This window comes from Trichosurus vulpecula, chromosome 4 (genome assembly GCF_011100635.1).
Source record: "Trichosurus vulpecula isolate mTriVul1 chromosome 4, mTriVul1.pri, whole genome shotgun sequence".
Classification (NCBI taxonomy): domain Eukaryota; kingdom Metazoa; phylum Chordata; class Mammalia; order Diprotodontia; family Phalangeridae; genus Trichosurus; species Trichosurus vulpecula.
Window position 1 is genome coordinate 325,160,827 of NC_050576.1, and position 16,555 is coordinate 325,177,381.

The following is a 16,555-nucleotide window of genomic DNA, read 5'->3' on the forward strand; positions in this document are numbered from 1 at the left end:
TTTGTGCCTGTAAGATATATATATACAAGATAAATACAAAGTACCCTTAGAGATAACAGGAAATACCTTCTGTAGAAGGTGGCTTTTATGCTTAATTTTAAAGGAAACCTGGAATTCTAAGATGTGAAGATGAGGTGGTAGAGCATTACAAGCATTGGGGACTGTCAACTCAGAATCATAGAAAAAAGGAAATGAAGCTCTGTGTATGAGGAACAGCAAAGTAAGCCAGTATTGCTGGACCACAGAGTACATGGAAGGTAGTGATGTGTTCAAGGAGTAGAAAGATAGAAAGGAATACTTTGAGGAGGAAGAGAACATTAACAATTTGAGGATTCAGGAAAGACTTTATATAGGACACACAACTGAGCTGAGTAATGAAGAAAGCGAGTATTTCTAAAAGGCAAAAAAGTGAGGAGGGAGTGCATTCCAAGCATGAAGGATGATTGTGAATAAAGGCATGGAGAGAGGAGATGGAATGTGAAGTTGTGTGGAAAGTGGTGGGCCAGTTTGTCTAGAATATATAGTGAATTAATGAGAATGACATAAAATATAACTATGTCTAGAACAGTAATGAGAGCCAGATTGTGGAGGCCTTTTAGTGACAGTCTGAGAAGGTTGCATTTTGTTCAAAAGGCAAGAGGAATACAATGAAGTTTTTGAACAGGATAATGATATGCTCAGACATTTATATTAGGAATATTTTTTAGAATGGGTAGATAAACTGGCTAAGAGAAGATAGAGATTAAAACCAAAGACAGCAATTAAGAAATTATTTCACTATTCCAAATAAAGAGGTAATGGGAGCCCAATCCAGATCACTTGCCATGTAAATGGAGTGAAGGGAAGAGATATAAGGGATATTATTAAGATAGATTCAACAAAAACTAACCATTAATTGTCTAAGGGTTTTAAAGGGGAGAAAAGAGTCAAGGAGATCTTTAAGTTTGTGACTCAAGGTGAACAGGAAGTGTTGGTATCCTCCCAAGAAATAAGACTGATGGTGTGGTGTGGTGTGGGTGTGTGGGTGGGTGTGGGTGTGTAGATTTAGGGAGAAAGATAATGAAATATTTTTAAAGATACTGAGTCTGAGGTGCCAATGGAACATCTAGGTATCCAGTAGTTATTAGTAATGTGGGATTGGGTTGAGAAAAGAGATTTGGGGAAGATATAGTGCTGTTTGGAGGCCAACTTCCTTTTTCTAGCAAGTCCAGAGCCAGACTGTGCAAGATGGGCCGAGTGATCTGTGGTCAGACAAACGGTACAAGCTCTGTCTTCCGCGCTCACGTGAAGCACAGGAAAGGGGCCACCAAGCTCTGGGCAGTCGACTTCGCCGAGAGGCGTGGCTACATTAAGGGTATCATAAAGGACATAATCCATGATCCAGGCCAAGGGGCTCCTCTTGCAAAAGTAGCTTTCCGGGATCCTTACCGATTTAAAAAGACGACAGAGTTGTTCATTGCTGCTGAAGGCATCCATACCGGCCAGTTTGTGTACTGTGGTAAGAAAGCTCAGCTCAACATTGGCAATGTTCTCCCATTTGGCACTATGTCTGAAGGGACCATAGTGTGCTGTCTTGAAGAAAAGCCTGCGGACCGGGGTAAGCTTGCCCGTGCATCTGGAAACTATGCCACAGTGATTTCTCACAATCCTGAAACCAAGAAGACACGAGTAAAGCTACCTTCAGGCTCTAAGAAAGTGATCTCCTCTGCAAACAGAGCTGTGGTTGGTGTTCTTGCTGGAGGAGGTTGTATTGACAAACCCATCCTTAAGGCAGGTCATGCCTACCACAAATACAAGGCCAAAAGAAACTGCTGGTCTGGTGTCCAGGGTGTGGCCATGAATCCTGTGGAGCATCCCTTCGGAGGAGGTAATCACCAGCATATTGGAAAACCATCCACCTTTCGAAGAAACACCTCAACTGGACAAAAGGTCGGTCTTATTGCTGCCTGGCATACTGGTCGACCCTGGGGTACCAAGACTGTACAGGAGGAGAACAAAAGTACAGAATCCTGACAATAAAATTATTTTGGAAATTGTAAAAAAAAAAAAAAAGAGAGGAAGAGAGATTTGGGGCTGGATGTATAATAATGGGAGTCATTTGTCTAGTGATAATATTTGAAACCAAGGGAGCAAATGAGATCAGCAAATGAGAGAGAAAAGACTCAGGATAAAGACTTGGAGGTCACCCATACTTACCAAATAAAAGATGAATGTTGATATAGTGAAGGAACACAGAAAGGATTAGCCAGACAGGAAGAGAAACAAGAGAGTAGTGTCACCTAAGCGAAGGGTAGAAATAATATTATATGAAAAGGGATGGTTGACAGTATCACAACTATCAGAGAGGTAGAATGAAGACGGATGAAAAAATATCTTAACTATTTCTGGTAACCATGTGGAGAACTGTTTCAGTTGGGTACTAACATCAGAAGTCAGACAACAAGGGTTTGAGAAAAGAGGGAACAGCAGCAACAAGATTACAGATTTTCTAGGACTGAGATTGTTGAGGGAGAAGAGATATAACATGATGTTTTGAGGGGATGGCAGAATCAAATCAGTATTTTTTAAAAGGATTAAAAGAGCTGGATATGTTTATAATATGAGGGAATGAGCCAATAGGTAGGCAGAGATTGAAGATGAAAGACACAGAGGGAATGACTGAAGAAACACATTCCCAGAGGATTCAAAGGTAACTCTATACTTAAGAACTTAGTGGGAATGGACTAAAGAAAAAACAGATAGAGGGATTTATTGTCACAAAAAGGAATACATTTTCCTCAGAAACTGAAGCAAAGAAGAGACTAGGAGATAATTTAAAGAGGCCCAGAACCATTTGCTTTCTCTGTAAGGATTTTGACCTCATCTCTGATTCTGGACAGGCTGATTTTCCCTTTCATCCTGCATCTACACAACCAGCAAGCTAAAAGTTTCTTAGACAAAGAGTATTTTCTGTATTTCCCTACTCTTAAGGTTCTAGGGGTAACCCTGGTGGATTGCTATTCCTCCTAACACTCTAGCACATGTGCCCCCAATAGTGTATTACCCATTAACAAAAAAAGCTGAGTCCATTAACTCTTTTTGAAAGGTTTTTAAAAAATAATTTTAATTAGCATTTATTTTCTCCCCTTCTCTCAAACAAAACAAAACCTTTGTAACAAATGTACACAGCTAAGAAAAAATAAATTCATTAAATTGTATGCTTTTTGAGGACAAAGACTATCTTTTGACTTTTTTTATCCCTAGCACTTAACTCAGTGCCTAGAATGTAGTAGGCACTTAATAAATATTGATTGATTGGTTGATTCCCATATTGACCGTGTCCAAAAATGTTTGTCACATTCTTCATCATCATTTCCCTGGAATGATAATTGACAATAGTGTTCCTTAACAAATTAACTGGGGTTAGAGCAATAGCACTATTATTAGTTTGGGAAATGAGTCTGCTATCCTCTCCCTGGGTCAAAGAGAGAAAGGCATGGCTCTCTTCTGAACCAAGAACTGAATCTGTGATTCCCTTTCTAGGGTTTAACAATAGTATCATGGTCTTATTTTTAACTGGGGTCTGGATTCAAATCCCAGCTTACTCCTGTTCCATGATTCCTGTCCCAGTCACTTGTCTGTGGGACAAATTTCTATTCTTTGGTTGAAGAGGTAACCTCACTGTGGTTTCACTTTAGATTTTCAAATTATTACTCAGTCTGGTCCTTTCCTTATCCATCTTTGTTAAGATAGCTAAAGGACAAATTGGGTTGTATTGCTTTTACTTTGACATCTTGATTTGTCTTCATTAACACTTAATTATTAATCAAATTAATGGCAAGGTAAAAATAATAATTACGTAACATTAAACTCTTAAAACTGGGGTCCACCCTCCTATCAGTGCACAGAAACTTAATTCCTCAGAGTAATAAGGAATCTGTTTGGGGAGCACACTTTTCCAGAGCAGCTTCCAACTCAGTAGCTCCAATATTTGATGTACTTTCTCAGTCTCAGAAACTCTCCTTTGCAATTTCATTGATACGTGTGGCATCTCTGTTACTCTCCCAGTATACTGGCTTTTTGCTTTGTTCATTCTGAGTCATTTCTACTCCTCAGAGGCAAATTTAGCCTTCTAGATTTTATTTCTCACCAACTGCTCTACCTGGTTTCAACTCTATGAGCATCATGCTTCCCCAAGGATAAACTAATCCCCAGAAATTTCACCATCATTAATACTCCTTTAGCTTTGGTATTCAACACTTCCTTAGAACCCTCAGTTGCCTCTCCCCTTGGATTAGAGGGCTGGTGGGCAGGGCAAAAAAAGCTCCTCTCAAAGCCTCCTATAGACAGTTCAGAACTTCCCGTTAACTTCATTTTCTACCAGCTGCATTGCTTGGTATAGACTCCATAAACATCATGCTTCCACAAATAACATCCCCAAAGGTACCCTCTGGCAGCCCTCCTATATTTGTTCTTTAGTTTCCTTTTGTGTATTGTCATCCTTTATTAGACTGTAAGCTCCTCGAGGACAGGGACTGTCTTTCTTTTTTCTTATTCGTATCCTGCAGCCTTAGCACAGTGCCTGACACATCGTAGGATCTTTAATAATTATAATAATAAAATGTTGACTGATCAACTGACTTCAAGTGCAGCTGATTCCCTCCATTGAGTTAGTACTATTGTCTTTTATAAAGTGCAGATATCAGGATTTGCAGGACTTTGCCTAGTTCTACTCTCAGCTGGGCTCTGAAAATCTCTGCTGCAGTAGGGTGGTAGTATGGGCATTGCCTCGGTCAAACTGAGACTTGGGAAAGACCCTAGCTTAAAAAGGCCACGGTCTCCTACTGCATCCGGGGCCGTCTCCAGTCCTCCTGATCTATATCTTGCCACTGGACCCAGATGGCTCCAGAAGAGAGAGTGGGGCTGGTGACTTTGCACAGCTCTCCCTCACTTAAATCCAATTTACTTGTAAGTCATAGCATCACCTTCCTGATGTCATGCTCATCTTCGAGAACTAAGGGCAAACAACAACAGCAGCAGCAGTAGATGGTAGTGAAGATAGAGGTATGGCATCTCTTTCACTAACCACTTCTTTCTGGCAACATGTGACAGAGCAAAGAGCCATGATTTCCCTTGACCCAGCTTTGAAGTCTATTTTGTGACCCTCACACTCAATCTGGGACAGAAATATATTCTCCCTGTGAGAAATATCACTCCATCTTATAAGTAATCAATGTAATCTGAAAGCTAAACCATAATAAGGCAAAGTACATTTTCCCAATATGATAACAAAGTCCTGGGATTCAAAGTTCCTCAGCCATAAACTCTGAAGTTCTCAAGTCTTTCATATGCAAATGGATGACTGAAACATGAAACCTCTGAGGCAGCCTTTTGCCCAGGGTAAATGTGTTGTCTCTATGTTTTCCTTCTCAGTGCCAATGTTATAATTTTTGTGTTATTGTTTTTGTTGTTGTTGTTCTCACTCCTTTCATTAATCCAAATTGCCTAAACCTAAAAGAAGCATGCCCTGAGATTTATAACACTCTGTCCTAGTAGCTCACTTCTTTCTTTACATTCTCTCTACATATCTTGGTATTGTCTGTCATCCACTTCTTAGTGCACAGTAATCTGTACAGATAATTCCCAAATCTATAATACCTCTAGAGACCCATTCTCCCTTAAAATTGAGCCGCATGTTGCTAAATATCTGCTGGACATCTCAACCTTGATATTCCAACAGTATCTCCAATTCAACATCTCCAAAACACACTAGATTATCTTTCTCCCTAAATCCCACTCCTCTAAACATGCTTATTTTTTTAAAAGTCCCATCATCCTCCAAATTGCTCAGCTTGTTAAACATGGGGTCATTCTTAAGCTTTCCACTCTCCTGCCACCTCCATATCCAATCTGGTGCCCAGTGTTGTTAATTCTACCTCTATACATCTATTTAATTCATCATCTCTCCATTCATACTGTCACTAGCCTATTTTATAAATGTGTCTTCCTTCTCATAGCCTCTTAAAATCTCCTAATTTGACTCCTTGCTTCTAGTTTCCTGTGCATTCTATTTGATCCTTTAGACAGTTGCCAAAAATAAACTTTGTAAAGCGTTAAGTCGGACTATGCCACGCCCTTGCCCCAAAACCTTCAGGACTCATTGCCTCAAAAATAAAATACAAAGTACTCAACCAAGCCTCTTGAAAAGCCTCCTTAGCCTATTCCCCGCCCCCCCATACTTATTTTGTTTTATTGCATTTCAAACATTGTAATTCCAGACAAACTGACATAGTAGCCATTCCGAGAACTCATTATTCCATCTCATCTCCATTCATTTCCACAGTCTCTGTCCTACAGCTAGAATGCATTCCCTCTTCACCTCTTTCTTCAAAATGCTGATTTCCTTCAAAGGTCATTTTAGGTACCACCTCCTCTCAGATTCCTTGATTTTTTAACGTCTTATCCCTAGCTCAAACACCTTTAATTTACTTATCTCTGTAAATGTGTGATAGGGATGGTTTATTGTTTTCTTTGTATCTCTTAACACTTAGCACCCTACCTTTTGGACACTGTTGTGGTCACTTAATATTAGTTGCTCAAATTGAATTTAAATTAAAAGCATCAGATATCTTTCAAGTAAATAGGTAGATTGGAATACAACCAAACCTATAAGACTTTTGAATATCTTGTCTAAGAATAATATAATTCACATTCTAATGAAGACTGTATATATCTCAATGACATATTCAGTTACCTAGAAAATACAAACCAAAGAGAAAGCTAAAACCCTGTTAGAAATGATGAGAAAATTATGAAGAACAGAGCAAAGCTTCTTACACAAAGAGAAATAGAAATAAGATGAATGGGTGGGGCAATAAAAGGAAGCAACCCAAGAGCCAGACGAATAATTGTAAAGGAGTAGGAAATATCAATAAAAACAGCAGATTGATAAAGACAGCTTTGGAAAGATGCCAAGGACTGATAACCTTAGCAAAGAATACCAAACTATATTAGAGACTAAGTATCCGGGAGGTTAATATTTGTGACATTTCTTAGACAGGGTGGAAAATGAAGCTGGTGGGAAGTTTCTGTCTGGCCATGACAGATGGGTTAAAGTTTGGGTTATGCTGTATTTCCTATGCTCTACGTGGGGCCACATTACAAGATGCCGACATCAATTTTAACTCATACTGAGTTGAAAATAACATATCTAAAGTTTCACGTGTTTGGAGATGAAAATGTCATTTCAATGAAACTTCTTTTTGCCGTCACGTAGAATGGAAAAAGACAATTCAAGTTTTGGGCAAATAGATAAACATATGCTTCATACTAACATGAATTCCAGGTTGACATGCAGAGGATGCATTATATTATCTTAGTATGGCAGTATTCCATTATATTTTCCATTTCGATGAAAAGAAAGCCTGTTCTCCTAGCAAGGTGCTTACTTTGGGGAGAATTCATTTGAACAGGTTTGATATGATTTTGATTTACGCTTGGCTACCCTGCGTGGGGACAGCATTACACTTTCTGATCAATAGCTCTGTTGTTCTTTAATGAGAGTTATGTAGTAGAAAGAGCACCAAACTCATTTGAATCTCAGCTCTAAAATTTATTTGTCCACGTGACTGTGAGCAAATTATTTGAATGTCAGTTTTCTAATCTACAAAGTAGAAACAATGAAGTTTATATTACCCACCTTACCAGGATAGTTTTGAGGAAAGCAGTTTGTAAATATTCTCAAGTGCTATATAAGTGAAAGGTAGGACTATTTACTTTTATATTATGTATTATAGCACAGTGCCTGGCACATAGTAGGTGTTTATTGAATGTCTATTGGCTATATTAAACACGTGAAAGTTTGTGCAAATAATAAATAGAAAAAAATCACAAAATCACAGAATTTGAGAGCTATAAAAGATGATATCAATGGCCATCTAGTCCAACTCACATCCAAAAGAACCCCCATTAGAGTATACCTGGAAGGTATTCATACATCATCTTCTTAAAGACTTCCATGAAAAAACATCCACCATTTCTAGAGGTCTTCCATTTTCCCATTTTTTTGGAGAGTTGTAGTTATAATAATATAATATAAAATATATATGTGTATGTATATCATATATACATACATACACATGTATATACACGTGTGTATATACACATATACATACATGTATATACATGTGTGTATTTCCTGATATTGAGTCTACAATTGCTTCTTTGCCATAACTACCCATTACTCTTGGTTCTTCACTATTGGGGTCAAGCAGAACAAGTCGAATTCCTTTTCCACATGATGGCCTTTCAAATACTCGAAGACAGCAGTCATCCCCTTCCTGAGGCTTCTCCTCTCTAGGTTTATTATCCCCAATTCCTACAACCAATCCTCATATGACGCCTTCATCATCCTGTTTATCTTCCAGCTTATTATGTCCTTTTTTTTAAACTGTGAGAGCCCACAACTGCACATAATATTCCAGATGGGATCTGACAAGGGCAGAGTACAGAGGAACTATCATCCCTCCTCTTTCTGGAGGCTATGCTCCTCTTAATGTAACCCAAAATCACATAAGCTTTTGTGGCTATATCATCACGTTGTTTGATTTATAGTTAGCTTGCAGTGCACTGAAAATATCCAGATGTTTCTTGGGTCTTTTTTTCCAGGAAACTGCTATCTGACCATAGCTATCCATCTTGTACTCCTGAAACTTATTTTTTTTGTACACAAGTAAAATACTTTACCTTTTATCCCTATTGAATTTCATCTTAATTAATTCATCCCATTGCTCTAGCCTTTCCAGATTTTTTAACATAGTCATTCAGTATTTTTTTATGCACCTTATATATCTAAGACATGGTGCAAGGCACTGGATATACATAAATAATACAATAAAGATCATATTTTGTTTGTAAATCCACATTTAAATAGAGTCTTTCAAACTACATAAAGTAAGTAGGATGTAGTAGAAAGAGTATTGGGCTTTAAGATATGAGACATTTTCTATGGGCGAGAAGAGTTATTAGACTGCCTATCAAACTGAAGGTCTACAGACTTGTGCTGACTTCATTGTTATATGCCTCTGAAACTTGGACAATCTATCAGTGCCACGCTAGAAAACTGAACTGCTTCCATTTGAATTGTTTTAAGAGTGTCAATATTATTTGGCAACATAAGGTACCAAACACTAAGGTCCTTTCTCAAGCAGAACTGCCAAGCATTCAAATTCTACTGCAGAAAACCCAACTCTGATGAGCTTTCCATGTAACCAGAATGCCAAACACACATTTAGCTAAAAGACTGTTTTACAGAGAACTTGCACAAGGTAAGAGTTCACGTAGAGATCACAAGATGTGGTGCAAGGACACCCTCAAGGTCTCTCCGAAGAACTTTAGTATTGATGGTGAGGCACAGGAGACACTGGCAAAGGACTGCCCAGCATTGTGTGTCCCCATCAAAGAAGGTGCTGTGATCCATGAACAAAGCAGAATCACAACAGCACAAAGGAAAGGTGAAATGTGCAAATGTTTAGACTATTTATGCCCGGCCTGTGGTAGAGCCTTCCAAGCTTGTGTTGTTTTAATCAGCCACAGTCCAACACACTATACTTTGACCCCAACATAGTGATGTCACTGGTCCTGTTCGGATGAGGAAAGACTAACAACAACTTATAATACTATGCAAGTGCTTCACCCTTCTGTGTCTCAGTTTCCTCATCTGTAAAATGGAGATAATAATATCTGTCATTCTTCTTCACAGGATTGCTGAGAGGATCAAATTAAACAACTTTTCTCATTGGCTTTGTAAACTTTAAAGTGTGATGAAATGACAGTTATTATTATTAGATGCAAAGAAAACCGATATGAAAAAATATAGTCAGTCAACTCAGTCCTCTAAAGTGCTCCCAATTCTTTTTCTCCCCTTATTAAGAGGGAAATAGTTTTTCCCTCATGAGGAAAAAATAGCTGCAATCACCTCCCTCAACATAAAATAGTTATACAAATTATGTTGATCTATGGAAACTTTTTAATGTTCCCTCAATTCAACTAAGGGCATGATGACAGCTAAGTTCAAAATAGCAAAGTGCTTAACACATCTCTCACCCTTTGCAAAACACAGGAAAAATAAATAAATAAATAATTGCCGAAGCTATAAATGTTCTAGGGAAGCTGTTTAGGGAAAAAATGCAAAAACTCAGAACATTCCTTATGGATGTTTATGTCATTTTTTTCCCTTTTATTTTTACCTTGACACAAAACTTCTCTGTTCTGAATCTTGTGTGAGCACTGTTCCAGGGATATCACTCATGCTAAAATTAGAAAAAGAACCACACTTGGTTAATAAATATGTCCCTGACTTGTTTCACTTCAGTAATAAAACACACATGAGATAAAGAGATCTCGTGGCATTGCCATCTTCAAGTTTGCCTGAGAGGGAGTCCATTGCAATATTGACTTCATGATGGGAAAATGCTTTCTTAAATATAAAGGACAATGGAACTGCTATGTTTTTTCTTCTTTGAAAAATCAGCAAGCAGATTTTGGCTAGAATAATTAGGACCATGTACAGCAAAGTGGGCTAAAAAGGCAATTTAGTTGCAATATTGTTGCGGTTTAAATTTTGAGTCTGGTGTTTGGTCCAATAAGTGACTGGGCATTTGTGTGCTCTGATCAGTGTGTTGTTGATGTTAGGTGGGAGGGGTACAGCTCCAGACCCGTGATTTCATTTGTATACAGAACTCCTGGAGAGAAAATTCCCTCTGCCAATGAAGACCAGTCATCATTATCCAAACTTGTCTTACAGAGTTGTGCCCAGGACATTGTGGTTTAGGATCATAGGCTCATAGAATCATAGATTTAGGGCTGGAAGGGATGTCAGAGGCCATAAAGTCCAACCAATATCAGATTAGAAAGCTGAGTTCTAGTGTCTTGTCCTAGTTATTAAGTGACTTCTCTACAATAACACAAATTATATAGCAGTGGCAAGACTTGAACTCAGGTCTTCCTGAATCTGATTCAAGTTCTCTATCCACTACCTCACATTATATCTCATAATATAAATCATATAGTATACATCTTCAAAATACCTCCTACTTCATAATCAAAGATAAAATTGGCTATTGAAAATGTAATCTCGGGCACATGTATTCTTGTATTAAGTGTGATCTAATTAAGGTGAAATAATAAAAAAAGAGAAACCATGGTCTTGACCATCTTTTTTAGGAAGGTTGTTGGAATCATAGTCACTGATTAGGCAATAGGAAACTAATGTCTTGCTATTAACTAATGCACCACAAGTGAGTAATAACAAAAGGTAACTATTCTGAATTATGCTCTTTTATTCTTCTTGGAATAAGGGAATGAAAACCATATGAAGTCTCTTCTTGGTAGAGAAAGACAATCTTTTTCACATATTAGAGTTTAAGAAGCTCCCTGCTCCACACAGAATATTGCCACAATGGTTCCTGTTCATTTTTAAAAATATATCTTTATACTATGATGGTTGCAAAGAATACATCTAAAAAGCACTGGACAAGGGCTCTCACCAACAAGTGAACAGGAAATTGAAAGACAATTTTGAATACTATGTGCCAACTAAATGCCAATTTAGAAACTAAATATAACTCCTGGATTCTGCTTGCACTTTCAAAATTACATTCCAAACTGTTACAGGGGAGTAAAAACCCCATAAATTCCATTCTCTCATGGACAGCTAAGGTAAAATGTGCTCCAGAAGGATCTGCTCTGGTAAAAAAAACCAGTTGTTAAAATATAACCCTCTTCTGAGTTTGAAGTATTGTAAGCACAGAACAAAAGTCTAGTGCTAAACATGAAGATGCTTTCTATAATTAATGCATACTGATGTACCACCTACCAAATAAGCCCCCAGTACCAAGATTGAGGCTGCACAAAAATCTGAATACCATCTGAGTAAAACCTGCAAGCAGAAATGTTTCTATGTATGTGTATATATATATGTATGTATGTACACATATATGTATATATATGTGTATATATATATATATACATACATATATTGACAGGATGTACAATAGGTTTCATATTAAAAACAAAAAAAGGAAAACCAGTAAAATAAGTAGAATCTGGCCAGTTTCAGTGAAAACTTTCTGTTAAATCAGTCCGGCCTCAAATGAAGTGGAGAGAAGGCCTCTAGGGATGAGAAGAGCCAGAATTAGTTATTTATTCCTTTGCTCACTGAGGCAGCTAACAAGGAGGCCCACATGTCTCCTAAGAACTAGATGGAGATCTCTAATTTATTTTATGTGGGTCAGTGAACTGCCTCCATTAGATGACAACCTATTGTCACTGCTGATGTTCGTGAAAATTAAGGCCAGGGACCAGAAAATGGACTGATTTTCTAGAACTGCTCTCTCACCTTAAGGAAGGTATTTGTGAATCACCAGCTCCTCAATGAAAAATAAAGATCTCTTTTGTGAGGTTTGCCTTTTGCATTTAGATTGAAAATCAAAATTAAGACACTAAAGTTTCACTTGTGTTTTCTGACAGGAACATGGAGTACAAAAGTTAAAAAAGTAATTATTGAAAAATAAATAGCACTGACTGGATCTTTATTCCTTCATTCCTCCAACACACATTTATTAGATGATAATGTCCTCTAATGAGTATAGAGATGGGAAAAACTTTGAAAGTATAGAGACAGTAACTATTCCTATTACGTGGGGAAGGGAGAAAAGAGAGGGAAGGAAGGAGGGAGGGAGGGAGGGAGAGAGAGAGCGCGCATAAACAGTTAAGTGATGGGATTTAAAGTCATCTCTAGGATATTCAGATCCACACCTTGAGAGACCAGGAGCTACTGGCAGCTGGGCAGTGTCTCAGGGAGGCAGCTGGTGGGGGAGAAAGAGGTGGCTCTGCCAGCTGGTGCTCAAAAACATTCTAATGTTCATATGCATGATAATCAGCTCGTAAAAAGTCACTGCCACCATCATGGGTGGGACTGCTACCTCCTAGTGCCCCTCAAGCCACACTTCTATGACTTCTTTTTCCTTCAGATCTTTTTTTAAAGTTCACTTTAAATCAGCACTTTAAACATGCATTTATTAAGTATGTACTTCATGTAAGGGACATGGAGCTTTAAAGATCAATGAGACAGTCTTTGCTCTTGAGGAGGTTGCACTCTAAAAGGGGAGATTAGAACAAGGACCTAAATAACTACAACATGGATTCATTCTTTTATTCATTATGATTCATCATTGCTCAGCATATGAAAAGGCAGAGACACTACAGACCCAGTCTGAGGACCTCTGCTTACCGTTTCCATTTCTGTATGAACCCCTAAACCAGTGGCTCATTTAACCAGAATTCCTGACCCCTCAGTGAGTCATCCGATTACTGAAGCTTCACTTTTTAAGTCAAAGAGTCCCCAGGTCTATTCCACGCATCTTTTTTTTCCTGTGTGTTCTGAGTGACTGCAAATAAGTGTCTTCTCTTTTTTTGTAGACTAACTTTCAAATGAATAAATCACCATGGACAGAACTGTGATGTGGAGCATTATTTGCCCTTGTGTTTGGGGGCACTTCACTTCATCATCAGACAGGCTGTGCAGAAACAGCTGGAACATCCACTTTGCTGTATCAAGATTCATTCTGATATAATCAGACCCCTCGTGGACAGAAACTTTTTCACCCTTGTCTTTGTATTTCCAACACCTACCACAGTGCCTAACACATACATACAGTAGCATGCACTTAATTAATGCTTGCTGAATGATTAATTCCAAGAGAACCCAATTATGTACATTATACAGCTACCATAGTACTTGGAGTTTCAAGACTGTATTTACACACAAACATCTGAAAACAAATCAGCTATATACTTGGGAAGCTGTCCTGTCATATAAATGTATTTTGCTCAGATACACAAATATACCTTTGTAACTGTCTTGTGTACTTATCACAAATTAAAATGGGTCAGGTGCATAGAAGAGATACAAAATGCTGAGGGAGATTCAAGGAGAGAAAAATCACCTCTTTTTAAAACTTTTCTTAAAAAAATTATATAATTTATTTATTTTTAGTTTTCAACATTCACTTACACAAGATTTTGAATTCCAAATTTTCTCCCCATCTCTCTCCTCCCCCCACCCCAGGACAGCATGCACCCAGACTCCCCTTTCCCCCAATCTGCCTACCTATCACCCCCCCCTCTTCTCCCATCCCCTTCCCCTTTATTTTCCTGTGGGGAAAGATAGATTTCTAAACCCCACTGCCTGTACATCTTATTTCTCAGTTGCATGCAAAAACAATTTTTTGACATTCATTTTTAACATTCATTCAATTTTTAACATTATAATTGATTTCTCACAAACATAAACATTCATCATTCCTTTTTTTAAAGCTTTGAGTTCCACATTCTCTTCCTTCCTCCCTCCTCACCCACCCTCATTGAGAAAATAAGCAATTTGATATAGGTCATATATGTGTAGCCATGCAAAAACACTTCCATAACAGTCATGTTGTGAAAGACTAAGCACATTTCCCTCTATTATGTCCTTCTCTCCATTTATTCCATTCTCTCCCTTCACCTGTCCCTCTACAAATGTGTTTGCTTCTGATTAGCCCTTCCTCCAATCTGCCATCACTTCTATTTTCCTCCCTCTCTTATAGCCTTCCTCTCTGCTTTCCTGCAAGGTAAGATAGATTTCCATACCCAATTGAGTGTGTGTTCTTCACTCCTTAAGCCAAATCCAGTGAGAGTAAGGCTCACTTGTTCCCTCTCACCTCCCTCCTCTTCCCCTCCATTGTAAAAGCTCTTTCTTGCCTCTTTAATGTGAGATGATTTACTGTGTTCTACCTCTCCCTTTCTCTTTCTCCCAGTACATTCCTTTTAACACTTAATTTTATTTTTTAGGTATCATCCCTTAATATTTAGCTTGCCCCTATGCTTGCTCTCTCTCTCTCTCTCTCTCTCTCTCTCTCTCTGTACCTATCTATCTATCTATCTATCTATATATATATATAGACACACACACACATTTATACACATGTACGCATATACATATATACATATACATACATATATATATATATATATACATATATATATTTCCACTAACTAATACTGAGAATGGTCTCGTTATAAATATCATCTTTCCATGTACGAATGCAAATAATAAGTCCCTTATGGCTTCTCTTTCCTGTTTACCTTTATATGTTTATCTTGATTCTTGTATTTGAAAGTCAAATTTTCTATTCAGCTCTGGCCATTCCACAAGAATGTTTGGAAGTCCTCTATTTCATTGAAATTCCGTTTTTTCCCCTGAAGTATTATACTCAGTTTTGCTGGGTAGGTGATTCTTGGTTTTAATCCTGCCTCCTTTGACCTCTGAAATATCATATTCTAAGCCCTCCCATCCCTTAATGTAGACACTGATAAATCTTGTGTTATCCTGATTGTATACTTTAATTGTTTCTTTCTGGCTGCTTATAATACTTTCTACTTACTTGGCCTAGGAACTCTGGAATTTGGCAACAATATTCCTAGGAGTTTTCTTTTGGGGATCTCTTTCAAGAGGTGATTGGTGGATTCTTTCAATTTCTATTTTACCCTCTGGTTCTAGAATATCAGGGTAGTTTTCCTTGATAATTTCTTGAAAGATGAGGCCTAGACTCTTTTTGTGATCATTGCTTTCAGGTAGACCAATAATTTTTTAAATTATCTCTCCTGGATCTATTTTCCAGGTCAGTCGTTTTTCCAATGAGATATTTCACATTGCCTTCTATTTTTTCCTTCTTTTCTTTTTGTTTTATAATTTCTTATTTTCTCATAAGGTTATTAGCTTCCCTTTGCTCCATTCTAATTTTAAAGGGATTATTTTCTTCAATGAGCTTTTGGACCTCCTTTTCCATTGGGCTAATTCTGCTTTTTAAGGGATTTTTCTCATTGGCTTTTTGGACCTCTTTTGCCATTTGGGTTAGTCTATTTTTTAAAGGTGTTATTTTCTTCAGCATTTTTTGGGGTCTCTTTAGCAAATTGTTGACTCATTTCTCATGATTTTCTTGCATCACTCTCATTTTTCTTTCCAATTTTTCCTCTATTTCTCTTACTTGCTTTTCAAAATCCTTTTTGAGCTCTTCTATGGCCTGAGACCATTTCATATTTTTCATGGAGGCTTCGGATGTAAGCTTCGACCTTGCTGTCTTCCTCCAGTTAAATGATTTGACCTTCCTCACCACCAAGGATGTAAGAAAATACCTTTTTGCCAAGAAAGTAACCTTCTATAGACTTATTTTTACCCTTGTTTGCTCATTTTCCCAGCCAATTATTTGACTTTTGAGCTCTTTGTTAAGTGGAGGGTGCACTGCCCCAAGTTTCAGGGGTTGTGCGCAGCTGTTTTCAGAGATATCTCTAGGGACCTGTAAACTCTCAGTTCTTCCAAAGTGGTATGATCAAAAGAGAGCTGTTTACTTCTCTCCTGGCCTGGGATCTGGTCCATGAGGAACCACAAGCACTGTGAAGAGTGTTCCTTTTCCACAGCCACCACCAGCTCAGCCACACCAGCACTCCTCCTCACCACAGGACTGTCACCCAGAACTGT

At 38.0% G+C, this 16,555-nt stretch overlaps 1 protein-coding gene across 1 annotated transcript; it reads left to right on the forward strand.

The window, feature by feature from the left end:
* Positions 1 to 1,227: 1,227 nt before the first annotated feature.
* Positions 1,228 to 2,013, forward strand: LOC118847191 (60S ribosomal protein L8-like). Its single transcript, XM_036755751.1, has one exon. It carries the CDS (start codon positions 1,228 to 1,230, stop codon positions 2,011 to 2,013), a length of 786 nt encoding a protein of 261 aa, XP_036611646.1.
* The last annotated feature ends 14,542 nt before the right edge of the window (positions 2,014 to 16,555 follow it).

Coding starts and splice junctions, on each gene's coding strand:
- LOC118847191 (XM_036755751.1), top strand. CDS start 1,228: ATGGGCCGAGTGATCTGTGGTCAGACAAACGGTACAAGCTCTGTCTTC.